Genomic DNA, 14,536 nt, shown 5'->3' with positions numbered 1-14,536 from the left:
ACATAAGCCCCAAATCTTGTTTATCCACTTCCCTCATCTGAAGCAGCACATTGTTTTGCTCTGTAAGGCTGGTAGAAAGCAAGAAAATGAGGTGACCTGACACAGGTAAAGTCAGCGGAAGATATAAACTGGCAACTAAGGCTTTGATCACCAGTTCTTAGTGATCCACACAGTGACACTTCCTTCAGGTCTTCAAGGAGCTGTTTTAATTTGCATGTTATGCCTAAGGAAATTAAGTTGTGAATCCCTGTGTAAGAATGTGAGAAAGTTGTTGATGTTATGGAGTTTGTAACCTCTTGTGCTAAAGGTAGAGTCGAATGCTGCCTACCTTCAGGGTGTCATTATTCCTAAACTATAACATGAATCTGTGAATTGCAAGATGGTATGATCTACTTACCAGTATAGGAATTAAGAACCTGATACTATTTCTTACCTATGTATCTTTCCTAGACCCACACTATTACATTGTAGATATTGGTGGAGAAAAATTGCTTTGGAAATGATTCAGGGACTTCAGAGAGTGAGATAATTTTATTTTTTCAAATAGAAAATTGTTCACATCTAGTCCATTTACACATACTCAATACGTTCCAGCACATCACGTTACAGCAAAATATGACAGCGCTAAGGACTTAAAAATGAACAAATCTATTACAGGTTAACAAGTCAATTTACAGAAAAAATTGAGCAGCAAGAAGACTCATAACCAAACCAATGTTTAAATACCTTTCTAACACAAGCCAACCATATTAAATTGACCTGTGAACAGTGCACATAGCTTCTCTTTTTTACCTGCTTCTCTACTCTCATAGTATATGAAGACCCGGTTTAAAGGACTTAAGAGCTTATTGTTTTTCTAAATCACTTAAACAGTTTATTTCTGGATCTAATCTTGTGAAGTACTTCCTATCAGGCAGGGTAACAGTCGCCTGAGAGGTTTATTCCACCAAAGAGTGGACACACAGTTTTGGGTGACACGTATTATGACCACATGGCATCCAGAAAAGAATCTTTTTAGCAAAGAATATACTTGAGGTCCACAAAATGCTGATGGCCCTCAGCTTCAGTTGACTCTAATACTCCCAAGAACTCAAATCTTTGGAGCTAAATGGAAAGCACTTTTTTGTATTTGGTTTTATAGCCAAACAAGTATCTGCTGTAAACTGAAATCTCAGGGCTTAAATACAGCGCAGAGCAACCTGAACCTGAATGATTGCAGCATGTGCAACTCCCTGGAGTGAGCAGGCTGGACTTTGGTAGAGGAGAGCAATCATGTTTCTCTAATTATTCCCTTCCTCTTCCTCTTTTTACGGCAGCAGCACTAAGGTGAATGGAATTTTTAGTTTGTAAAAGCGAGGTGAAGAAAACCAATCTTTGGCTGATATAGCTGGAGGTTTCTGCTGAATTCCCCTTCTGTGCAAAGCATCAAGAAGTTTGCTTGCTTTTTTTTTTCTAAATGCCTTGAAAGCATTATGGCTGTCCATCTTCTACAGCAAACTGACAATGTTCCAGACAGTTTTGCTCTACATGATTACACGAGGCTTCTGGGAACAGTGATAAAATCCAGAGATTTTCTCCACAAAACTGGAAATACAAGCAGATCTCAACAGAGAAAATTAAAATACTTACTACTGCTCTGCCTGCTCCTACTTTGTGTCAATCTTAAGTAATAGAGTTAATTTAAAAATCAATTGCTGCAATCCATCTTAATAAAAATGTAACCTGAAGATCAGGTATGCTTAGCTTATGAATGACAGAGGAAAATAAAAAAAGTCTGATGGTAATTTTGGAACACATTTAAGGATTCCGCTTTGTCTTTCCACTGTGCTGAAAGACAAACGTTACTATTAAAGCCCTACATGCTATGCTTAGTATCCCTTCAAGTTATGGTAACTGAGAACATATTTTTAAAACCTTAATTCATATTTTTTTACTAATTATTTACCAAATGAATAAAGCTATCTACTCTACAATGCACACCGTTACCTATACACAGCTGTTAGAAATACACATCTATGTATCAAAATCAGAGACAACATCCGAACTGTAAAATGTAACCAGACACTCTTATCCTCTTTAAACAGTCTAATAAATAAATATAAATACATAAATATTGAGGAACAGTCATATATTCCTTGCACTAATAGAGGTATATTATTTTTCTGTAGTCAATAGTAAAATCTTGCTTGTATCTTTGGAAAGGGTATTTTAAATTTCTTACAATACAGCAAAAACTTAAGATAATTCATAAATTGTTGTGACAGGATCCAGTGTGTCTGTTACCCTACAAATACTTACCAAGAGGTTTTTTAGCTTAAAGCTTTTGTAACAGGAATGCTTCTAGCTTTGGCTGTACCACAGGCAGCTGCTGCAAATAAGCACCATTCATGAAAGAATGAGAATATCAAATCTTCTCTGTGCATGAGGTAAAGTGATATTCAAAAAGAAAGTCTAAGTTTCTCCTAGTTTTTTTTTCACTTTGAAAATCTAGTGCATCATACATACAGTTGGATGTACTACCAATCTTAAATTGCAGAATTATCTCAGCTTTAACAAAGTACTTGAATTACACCGAATACTAAAGAGAACCTGCACATACGCTTTGCCAATATCTACAAATACATATACAGAGAAGACAGGAGATATTTCCTTTAAGCAAAAAATATGCGTATGTTCTTAAGCAGCAAGATAAATGTAGTGTAAATATACCCACAATATTTTCTATCAGATGTTGACATTAGAAAAATCAACACCTTTTTTTTCGCAGTCCTTTTGAGGAATTATTCTCAGGGATATTTTTAATTCATCACACCCTATGATACTATGTGTGATGTATTTTACCAAGCCATTGTAAAGCCTACCCTACAAATACTAATTGGGTTTGGATTCTTAGTTTTAAATTATCATTTAGCATATTTTAAAGACCTTAATCTGTGACATACAAAAGCTTTTTTGAGCATTTAACAGTTTTAAGGGTAGTAACCCCTTTGATAATCCCTTACCATTCTACAAAACGTAGGGATTTAATATTGCTTTAACTTCTTGTTCAAAAATACACAGTGCACTAAAACTTGCAAATACCTGGAAAATTAATTTCTGATACTGCATTTACAGTAGTTTTAATGAGTACTTATATGTAGTTATTAATCAAATGACACTTCCTCCACCAGAAATACAAACTAACCTTGTTTTTATATGTGATGCTTGCTTTCTGACCTTTAAATAGTTCACCGTGGATCGGCTGTGCCAAAATATTAACAAAACCACATACAGATTCAGATAAACAGATGGAAAGTAATGTCTCAAAAATACTAAATGATGTCACCATGCTTCTCAGAAACTCTATTCTCAGCATTAAAATAAAATTCCAAGAAAACAACAGTGCTCTGATTTCCCTTTCACAGACTCTGATGCCCACCAGAGAGGTAAATTCAGTCCTATTCTGTATTCCAGTGATCCTTTAAGCTGATAGTGAAATGACTCACTCTGGTATGAGCAAAGGAACTGCTTAGGCGCTTTTGATAACAAAGCAACATGTTTCCCAAATAAACTGATTTACAATTTGAATTTCTCCATTTTTCATAAGTCTGTATCTCCTTGATTACAAATATTGCTGAAATTACATTTATTTGCATGTGGCTGTTTAAATCCTGCTTTGCTGATAACCTCTGGATAATATAATGCTTTCAAAGTGCTGGTCTTCTGCTTTTTCTTTCACTCTCTGCTCTTCTAAGGTAGACACAAGTTTGTCCCTTTCTTCAACCACTTTCATCATCTCAGTAAAAATTTCAACCTCCTCATTCAGATCCATTTCATCTTTAAGGCTGTCTGAAAGATCACAAAACAAGAGGTCAAAATCCAGATAACACGCTTGTTACACTTTACATTTTAACTGTTGGTGTGCAGCTCGAATTAATATTATAGTCAATGAGAAATGAAGTCAATAGCAGTAAATGTTTTTTATATTACAGTCCAGGGAAAATTTCTCCAGTATTTAGGCCATTTAAGGTTGACCATTAAGACTCCTAAAGGCCAGAGTAGGACTTTTAGCAAAACTTTGACTGGAATGTATACGAAGAGCACAACTTATTTACAAAAACTGGAGTTTAAATTTAATTTATAAGATAAAAAACCCAACCATGAAATGTTGTACCTGTAAGAAAATTAAAAGTGTTTTTCAGAAAATGCATTGAAAACTGTCATGGCTTATAAACCGCATGCTTTGAACATGACAGGCTATTTTTGGGTATTCAGTGCTATTTAACTCCCCTTCTTCCTTCATTCCTCCTCCCCATGTTCTCTTTTCTAATATCAAATGAAAGGGCGAGCCTAAACTGTAACCCAAAGTATCTGAAAGCAATTCCAAAATACTGTGGTAAGCAGTAATGCTACAGCTGGCACAAAACCAGATAACCTCCTTCGTGTTTAAGTGGTTGAAACAATTACTTTCCATTGCTTCCCATCATTGTATGTTAGGTGGATGTTGCTGCCTGCACACACAATTAGTGCAATTACATGTGCGAGTGCTTCTGATCCAGTTCAGTGTAAAACTGGGCAGGTTAGCTTAGCTGTCTTCACTAGAAGTCAGATGAGAAGACCTTTCATGTTGCATTTTGCTGGCTGAGCTGCCCTTGCAGAAGAGAACAGGAAGAAGAGCCTTAGCAACTCTGATCCTCTTGAAGCAAAGAGGGATATGTATGGGCATGGCCTATCACTGTGGCCTGGAGCATATACTTCCCTTTGACTTACCATCAATGGCCATCTTCTCTCTCAGTTTTTGTTCCAACCTGCTCTGGTGGTCTTCCAATTCTAGCTCCTGGGCTCTAGGTACAATAAAAAGTATGTTAAAGGAGCTTTTTCCCAATGAAGACATAAACATTAATACTATTTCAACCAAGAGATTCTGTGTTCTGTTTATCCAGTGTTTTCTTCTCTTGGGCAGTCAAGGCTAAAAAGTTTGCCCATGCCTACATTGCCACAACATGCCAGATGTACCACTACCACCTTTTGCATTATGTATCAGATTAAGCTCTCTCATGCACTGCAACCCTTCATGCTTTAGCCAGCTGTGCTTTGTTGGTGGCACCCACAATGTAATTCTGGATAGGACTGAATGCTCCCACACACATGAAGGGCCTGGCAGGCTCTCTGCACAGGAATGGGTCCTGAGGGAAGGGAATTAACACATGTGAATGCATCCAGACAACATTTTGCGTCCTGCAGTGACAAAAGCAGCCTGCTTTTGCTTTTTAACTGCTTTTCCAGTGTGAGCAGGAAGCATTACTACTGCAACACACAATGACAATCAAACAGGAAAGAAGAGGTTTGGCCCCTGACAGCATCAGCTGGGGAGAAATTGGGGTGCAGCTGGAACTAATGGTTGGTCTGCATCACTGCCCACAGCACTGGGTGCTGAGTGATATGGCAATGATAAATGGCAACAAGCAGCCTGCACTGGTGTGAAATCCAGCGGTAATAACTCTCATCGCCTTCCCACATGGTCCAGAAAACCTGGATAAAATAGATGAGAGTCACCTCTGCCTATCTGTTGAGCACATTTCCAAGGAGGCGAGGTGAGGCAACAGAGCTACAGCCTATATTGTTTCCATCAACTACAGTGGCATCTGAGGCAGTTTTTATTTGCTTGGTGCATCTGCTTTCTTCGTTGCTGTAGTGAATTCCTAGATCTTTTCCCCTATGTCCAATGAAACCCGAGATAAATTTGTCAGACTGGTTTTCTTTCACAGAAGAAAGTTCATAAGACGCACATTATGTAAATGCAGAGCGTCTACATGCTATATTGTTTCAGAGTATGGTATAGGACTGAAATAAATGAACCCCTGTGGGCAGGAAGGACAAGGAAGGCTCGACAAATATATCTGTGTTCAAAACAGATTGTAGCTACTCTGGGTACATTTATTCCACAACAAACTGCAGCACACAACAGGGTGTTCAGGTGTATTTTCAGTACACTCTTCCTCTCTCCCCTCCCCATCTTTAGTACTAATGCTTGTCCTCACTTACATAATCAGGAGCTCAGACTCATAACGCATTAATTTATTCTTCTCCAGGACCAGCTCAAACCATTCATGTAGCATCTGAGTTTCATCCTTTGTGCCCGAATCTGTTTAAAATAAAAGGCTTAAGTGTGCATTACCAGCTTTCTTTCCAGCGCACTTACCACTTAACTTCACGTTAAATAGTCCTCATTTGTAAGCCTATGTGAGTTCAAATGTAGATTTTTTTTGCTGTGTGTAACTTACATCCGTAAAGTCTGGGTATAACAGGTATATAACCTTCTTGTCTACATTTGCTTGAATGTTGTAGTTTATGGCATATGTTGTAGTTAAAGATGCATTAGACTTAAAACCACTTTTGTTCAGGCAGTTAAGGTTTTCCTTTCAAGACTTTCTGCTCTTAATGGGCACTTTTTCTTTTTCTTAGTTCTGCCTTTGACAACGTAGTTCCTCTGCTGATACTGGATTACAGCAGCTGAACTATATGCATAAACAGATAATCCCATTAATGCAACTGGACTTCAGGATGTACATCCTGGCAAGTATCAACTTAGTCCCTGTTTCCAGTGGGTGGGTGTCAGACACACAATCAAACCCACAAGTTTCTGATCACTTTCCCACTGGCCTCTAAATCTGCATCTGCTTTGAATGACAGGAAAGGCTGTGGGACAGGGTAACTCTTCTATTACTGCGTGGTTTTGTAACAGTTTGGGCCAGGGCATCATTGTTAGGCACTATACAGACATGAAACATGAGATGGTGTCGTGGTTTCAGCCCAGCTGGTAACTCAGAACCATGCAGCCCCCCGCTCACTGCCCCCTTCTACCTTCCCCTGCTCCCAGAGGGATGGGGAGGAGAATTGAAAGAATGTAACTCCCACGGACTGAGATAAGAACAGTCCAGTAACTAAGGTATAACACAAACCCAGTACTGCTACCACCAATAATATTAATGATAAGGGAAATAACAAGGGAAGAGAATACAGCCGCTCACCACCCACTGACCGATACCCAGCCCGACCAGAGCAGCGATCTGGGGCTTCCAGGTAACTGCCCCCAGTTTATGTACTGGGCATGACGTGCTGTGGTATGGAATACCTCTTCGGCTAGTTTGGGTCAGGTGTCCCGCCTCCTTTTACTCCCAGCTTCCCCTCCTCCCTGGCTGAGCATGAGACTCAGAAAGTCCTTGGTCAGAGTAAACATTACTGAGCAACAACTTAAAACATCGGTGTTATCAGCATTGTTCCCTGGCTGAAAGTCAAAAACACAGCACTGCACCAGCTACTAAGAAGGAGAAAAATGACTGCTACTGCTGAACCCAGGACAGATGGTCTGTCTCCCAAAGATCTCACAGCTTGACTCTGCCTTGCTGAAGAGGAGGATGGATTTCTTTCACCAGGTGAGGGCCTTTAAAGCTCCTAAAATGCTGTCTGTACAAAAATCTTTGGCAATGAAGAACCCCTACATGTTTTCAAGTGGCAAATCAGAGCACATATGTGTTTATTTTCCTTGCTGCCCTTTTTAACATGCTCATCACTTCACATTTTCCATTAATTTTTCACAAAACAAACCCACCCCAGCACCCTTTGATGCAGAATTACAGCAGTGATAGCATGGCAAACACACCTCCCACAATGTCTGCTCTGCCCCTCTGCCATCTGTTGCCACAAAATAGTGATCACTTGTAGGAAGCAAATATCTTACACTGCTCCAGGTTGAGGCAACAATTCAGGTGACACGCTGGCCCCTTCAGAAGCATAAAATCAACAGCCAGCCTGTGCTCCTGCCTCAGCACATGGTAATTGCACACTCCACCACTGTGTGTTGGAGGCAGGGCCAGCTGGACCTGTGACAAAGCAAAAGGAGGCCCTGCCAGCAGGCAGGGGAACACAGCTCTCTGCTCCTCCAACCTTATATCATGCTGCTAGATAACCAAGCATAAACCACACATAAATAAGCTTGACTATTTTCTGTGGATGGAGACTTCTGTGGATGGACTGCGCCTTTATTTCAGATGACTGAGGGTGCTGAGATACAAGTCCAAAGGTCTCAGGTTCAAGCTCCAGTGATGACAACTACAAAAGTAGGTCACCAAGTGGCAAGAGCGGCAGAGCCCTGGACAGCTCAGCAGTGTTTCAGATGACTTTCTGTTGTCATTTTGAAATGTGCTTGTTTTGTCAGCCCCAGGAATTACCCTCTTGCCTCTACTACTTCAGCTGTCCGTCACTTTAACATGAAAGTCAGGAGCTGGCTCCACTCAAGAACAGCAGTTTAAAGTCCATCTACTTTGGGCAAGCAATGATCTTACTCAATGCAGCCCTTTAGCAATCCTCCTGAGCAGAAGGGAAATGTTAGATGTTCACCAGCCCATTTCTTGTGCCTTCATCAGGCACAGTCATCCTCCTGCTAGTGTTGGAGGAATTACATGGGCCCTCATGATGAGGACAAGAGTCATGCTGGTTTGGGTGCAGTTCTGTAATTTCTTACCAGGATTTGACCTCAATCTGAATTTACTATGAAATGGGAAGCTAAACAGCAGGAGAGGGCAGAGCAATCTTGGTCCGATTTCTTCCTGACTCCATTAAAACTTGTCAGTAATTGATGTGCTCCCATGGGATCTTCCAGGTCAGTGAGCGGTGATAAAAAATGTGTTCTCAAAGTGACTGCTGGAGCAGTTCTCACTGTGACATGCCAGCGGTGGCTTCTCCCACACCCAGTGCAGGGATGCAGCATTAGTACCCAGAGTCTTCATATGCCACCATCAGAAGTTATCATCAAAATCTGATCTAATTTACCGACAGTAAAACATCACAATTGTAGGTATGTGTATGTCCCGTACACACACAGAGAATTACTACTCCCTTTCTCCTGTTTTCTTGATTAGGCATTTTTTTAATATTTTTTTTTTATGTTTCCTCTTTACACTTCAAGATCCGTGTGTAATAAAAGACTGCATATGTAGGTTGACTGAGGTAAGCAAAGAGTAATGCACTTTGTAAAAATGCCACTCATTTTAATAAGATCCTCAGTTCAAGCCAGAGGAAAAATAGCCCTTGTTTTACCTTATTCTCCGTCCCATAGAATGCCCCCCAGGTGTCCTCGGGGACATTTTTTCCCTGAGCTTTTCAAATGTTTTTACTTATAATGGTAATAGTTATTTAAGTCTGATAGAGCATTTTATGCCTTCCAAGGGCAGAACAAGCCAATGAAGTAAATGAAGTATTTTGCATTATGCAGTATGACAGATCTTTCTAAAGGTTAGAGGGAAAACAATTTGTGAGTTTGTTTTGTGAGCCACACTGGCTTTCTCTTACAGCACTGCTAAAGCAAAACTTGCATCCTGGTTTACCTCAAGTCTCCTTTAACTTTGATGCTGTTTGAAAGTCAGATACTCTTCTAATCACATCATAGCTATTTCTATTTCCAATACTTCTAGGGAATAACAAGCTGCATAGGAGTATTTACTGAACACAGTTCTCAAAACATCAACCTTCTGTTCTCCAGAGTGATGCTACACTGTTCCTCTATAGAGCAGTCACACAGTAAAGGGGCCTTGGCCAGTTTGCACCCTTTTAGAAACAGCTAAACTTCATATTCTTCATTCCTATAGGTTAAAACTGATTTCTTTTGACTCTGTTAAAAGTTCTGAGAAACCTTGAATATGCTCCTTATGAAACAAAAAAGTAACGGCAACGTGTGCAGATATTTGTTCACCTTCCAAAAAACAGAGATTTCTTAACATTCTCTCAACACAGATTTTCTTCTTTCATGATTTGTTTAGTCACTGATCGGTTATGCTAATTTCAGTGGAAAATGTGTTTTGAGATTTTTATTTCTGTATTTTCTGGTAGGCAGAAGATCTCCATAAGCCTCCACAAATGTCAGTGGAAAACAAAGCGACAGTACATCAGTGATTTATTATTTGGTATTTTGAGCCAGAATAAAGCAAATAACCAGCTTCAAAAATTATTCATAGGACTGATACCATTCCTTTCCTTCTTCTTTTTTTTTTTTTTTTAATGCATGAATTGTTGTCACTACAATTAGAAGATCATCAAAGCCTCGTTTTGCTCATCAGTCTTCATGGCAGTTGTTTTGCACCCACGCATGTTCTCTTCTAATTCAGTTGAGGAGCTAATGAATAACTCCTCCTAACAAAGGGGCCATTCATCCCAGGCTTACAGAATTATTAGAGGAGAGTTGCGTAAATGTCACTGAAGACTAGCGTTTGCAGGCCTGTCTCTAAATTTGGTTATTCACAACCTTTGCAGCTCAATATTATTGCTGAACTGTGATCGTTTTCTAATTACCTTAATAATACCTATTAAATCACTTGAATTGCGTAAGCGCAGACCTGCTTAAATACAACTTAACCTAATAAATACTGGTCATTCATTAAACAATAATGCACATTTTTTTTAGGAAGGTTGAACAGAATATTAAACTCACCAATTCCTGCATCATTACATGTGTGCTATTACAAGCAACAAAGCATTCACATTCTGTTTGGGAAACTTGCAGCTTCGTGCTTTCGCACCAGAAGAGTTATTGAGACCCAGTAACATCCTACTCTTCAGTATCTGCCCTATTTGTAACTGGCCACCTACACACAATCAACAGGGAGAAAAAAATAGTACTTTCACCTTAATGAGGGCAATCCAATTACTAAAGATGGGAAGAGAATGAGAAGCATCAATCTCTTGGCAGACAGCCTTCTTTAGGAAATGTGATTGTCAAAACAGCAAAAACAAGAGGTGGCTGCAGGCCATTTATCTTGGTATTTGGCGTCTATCCCAAGAGATAGAAGCCTCTTGTCCCTCTCTGGTTTTTGAGGTTTCCGAAAAACCAACCACCCTTACACAGCTCAGCAGTAAAGAAAAGAACTAATCAAAACAAATCCTCAAAGTCTTTTTTGCGGACGTTCTCACAGGTGGTAGAGTGGGTACCATTTCATAAAAGGCTATTCTTTCATTTAAGGAAAAGATGTTAGCCTTTAAATAACAGTTGAAATAGGTTGGCACTATCAAATATAGAAACTCAGTTAATAAATATAAAAGGTTGGGCAAATGCTGTCCTGCTGAATTGATTACTTCAGTGTTAGAATAGGAGCAGCAACTGCTAAGAAACATAGCATTAAAAAAAGCCAGCATGTAGATATTGTGCTAGGTTGCCCACCTAAGACAACAAAAAGATCAGGTGCCAAAACATATCTAGGTTTTCAGTGTTGTGCAACTGCTTGTCATGAAAGCACCATATTCAGCTTTCTAAAACAGAGGTAAATAAACACATATTTGCAATCAGGCTCCACAGAGTCCTTTCAGCACAGAACCACAGCCCCCTCTGAAGTCCTTTACACACATGGTTCACAGTCCCATCCCCATTTTGAGCCTGGTAGTAGCTCCCAGATGTCCCGTCCCTCCGTGGGAGGTCTCTTCAGCTTCACTCCATGTGTGCTGGGGAGCAGTGGCAAGGCTGGCTTGACAGGAGGATGACACGGTCCTGGGTGTTCAGGACTGTCAGTTCAGGTGAGGGAAAACCTTGCCTCCAACCTGGAGGGGCCAGGATAATGTCCCTGTTATCTTCTACACACTGGGGGAAAAACTGTGTCATTTGGGTCTGTGCGCCTGGTACTGCTGTTGCTATAGCATGGCCACTGGCTCTAATTGTATTAATGGCATCTCACACTCCAGAGAAGTCATTAAGGACTCTGTTACTAGGCATGGGCTGCTGCTGGCTTGGTAACTGAGATACAGATACAGCTCCTGGAAACCTCATGGGTTCCTTCCAGAGGATGAAATTCAGCTCAGGATAGGGGAGAAGGGGTTGGGGAGGATGTAGATTCAGGTTCAACAGGCAAATAATTCCAAATCTGTGACAACCAACAGTAAATTTCTAGCATTCAGCGTACAGGTGCTTGAGCTAACACAGTTTGAAAAAAAGGCAAAGTGATTTTTTGTCTTTCTAGTTACTGTTCCATTTCAGATTTTGCACTAAACTGTATTTCTATGACAGTCACTAAAACCTCTCTACTTTGAAAAATGTGATTTTAAAGAAAAAAATCCCCAACCAAACAAAACCCACCACCAAACACACACTGCTTCATTTACCTGATTCTCCTCTTAGTTCTCTCTCCAGTTTGACACCAAAAATCTCCAGAGCTCTTTGTCTTTCCTCCAACTCTTCTAGCTGGCGCTGGACTGCCTGCAAAATTGTAATGATATAAAAGCTACAGACATAGCTTAAAAATTCAGAGACAAAAAATAGTCTCAGTGGTTAGAGAAACAGCTTGAAAGGGTCTCGGAGGAGTCATGGGATTTGCCAACTCATTGAGTACATTAGGTGCCTAAGCAATTTAATAATTCCAATAGGTATCTAAATCCAGCAGGTATGGCTATGGTTTGTGTGGGTAGGTATTGTAGGCACTAGAAGAACCTGTTTTTTTTCTGAACTCTAGCTCTCCTGTTGTAAAACAGAGATCATAACATTTCTGCCTTTCAAGGTGTCCAAGTCAACAACTTACACATTCAGAGGCATATATTCTGAGATGCTACCTGGATAAAGGTCATATAGTATTGAAGGTTTATAGCTAGAAAGCTTTGCTAACTATTTTGTTGTCTATGGGATTTTGTTGTTTGTTTCTTTTGCTTTCATATTGCCAGGCTTTTGACACATGAAGGAAAGGGTCTAATACCTAAGAAGTGGCACTTCAGGAAGGACTTCTACATTCACTGATCCATCCCCCTTTAAACAAGATTTTCAGAGATGCCATGTGGATTATAGGCATGAAACATGTCAAAGGTAGATGCTCAGCAGTTCTCATTTCAGGCTGTGTTAGGGCATACTAAGCCAAGCCCTCAGCAACAGCCTAATGAATATGAAACATAGTTCAACAAGCTTGGACTTCATTATTTCCACAAAGGGATAAAATAAGACAAGGTGTTTATGTATCTATTTTTTAGCTTGAGATAATTTACAATTCTTAGCTGAAAAATAGTATAGTTACTCTTACTTTAGGTTAAATAAGACACTGGGTTTTCTTCCCCATGGGTTTTATTCTGTCACAGAATTTATAGCAACAGCTAAGTATAAGCATTTTCTAAAATCCACTGGTTCAAACACAAAATTTCTCTCCTTTTCAGTAGTACATTTTACAAAGGCAGTGATGTCTGCAAAACCAGAGATTTCAGATTCACATCTGAAAAACAACTTAGTACTTCCCTTTTTTAATTTAATATTGGTAAAGAAGTAGTCAGTGGAAGCTCTACCCAAAACTCCCCACCTGCTGAAGTAATACAACACAAGATAATGACAACTTCTGCTCTTTCCACTACCATATCTTGATTATCATTACAGCCTGAATTAATGAGATTAAATCTAGTTCAGGTTTCTCTGCCCTGTGCTACTGTACGTACACACACAAAAATTGCTAATGGCCACATAAGCCGTTAAGGGTATAGAGATATGCATACACACACACACACACATATATGCATATGAATATATATGTATGGTAAGTGAAATAGGTAAACCCGAAAATTTTGACACCTGAGAGAACGTAGTCTGAGATCAAGTTGTGCACAAGTGCATTGCAAGATCTTTGAACTGTAATTGAAAATAATAAACATCAGTGGAGTCCAAGGCTTTCCCAGCATCTTCCAAAATGCAGGGCTTGTTTATAGTGAATTGACCTTGCATCATTAAGAAAGAAAATGATTCACTTTCATTGTTATGGCAGAGAGAGAACAAAACCCATCACTGTATTTTCATACCCTCTTGTAGTACGTAGGGGTAATAGTGGAGTTTCTTACATTCTCAGGGACTGATGTTACTTCCCCTTTCTATCTCCTTCCCTCTTCAGTGTATTCTTCTCTTACTGCCAGTCACTATTCCCTCTTGTTCTTCATACAGTTACAAAATCATGATGATCTCCTGGGGCAGATGTGGATTTTGTCACAAATAGAGCTGCAAGGCCCTCCCTCATACACCTTCTTGCTCCTGACTGCTAGTTTGGCAGGACTTCAACACAGAAGGCCACAATGAGAAGTGAGAGGAAGCGCGAAGACCACACCGGGTACCCCCATCCTCGCTAGTCCCATTTGTCTTCCTAGAGTGACACCTGTGAGTTACATTTTCACCTGTGCTTTGTGAAGCCTCTTCAGTTCCTCTTGTTTAATCAATTGCTTTGTCTCCCTCTCCAGCTTCCTTCTCCTTCTAATAGACCATTTTGCCTACAAAAGAGAAAGGAATAAAGAAAAGCAATCAGAGCGTAAGTATGCCGTTACAGGTTTCCTCAAACCTACCCCAGAATCCTAGAACTTTAAGGGTGTGGGAGAGACCTCTGGATCTCGTGTAGCTTGAATCCCCTGCTCAAAATAAGGTGCACTGCTGCAGGGTGCTTGGGGCAACCTAACTGAAATGAAAATATGCATGTAGGAATATTTTCATGCATTTGCTTACAATGACTTTAAATCATTACAAGCTCTTATTGCAACTCTCACTGAGTGTGAACTGTATCTATCA

General features: G+C 39.9%; 1 protein-coding gene across 4 annotated transcripts in view; it reads right to left on the bottom strand.

Annotated features, from left to right (window-relative positions):
• Positions 1 to 512: 512 nt before the first annotated feature.
• MICAL2 (microtubule associated monooxygenase, calponin and LIM domain containing 2) overlaps positions 513 to 14,536 on the bottom strand; it is a 135,191-nt gene continuing 121,167 nt past the window's right edge. For all 4 annotated transcript variants that reach the window (XM_065683074.1, XM_065683075.1, XM_065683076.1 and 1 more), the window contains 5 exons: positions 14,152 to 14,244; positions 12,124 to 12,217; positions 6,025 to 6,124; positions 4,750 to 4,823; positions 513 to 3,828 (listed from right to left, as the gene is read on the bottom strand). In XM_065683074.1, the coding sequence (XP_065539146.1) occupies positions 3,644 to 3,828; positions 4,750 to 4,823; positions 6,025 to 6,124; positions 12,124 to 12,217; positions 14,152 to 14,244 (546 nt within the window). In that variant the 3' untranslated portion in view covers positions 513 to 3,643. The remainder of the gene's footprint in view (positions 3,829 to 4,749; positions 4,824 to 6,024; positions 6,125 to 12,123; positions 12,218 to 14,151; positions 14,245 to 14,536) is intronic.

Source organism: Lathamus discolor, chromosome 6, assembly GCF_037157495.1.
Source record: "Lathamus discolor isolate bLatDis1 chromosome 6, bLatDis1.hap1, whole genome shotgun sequence".
Classification (NCBI taxonomy): domain Eukaryota; kingdom Metazoa; phylum Chordata; class Aves; order Psittaciformes; family Psittacidae; genus Lathamus; species Lathamus discolor.
The sequence above is the reverse complement of the archived record's forward strand: the minus strand, read 5'-3'. Positions and strand labels throughout refer to the sequence as shown.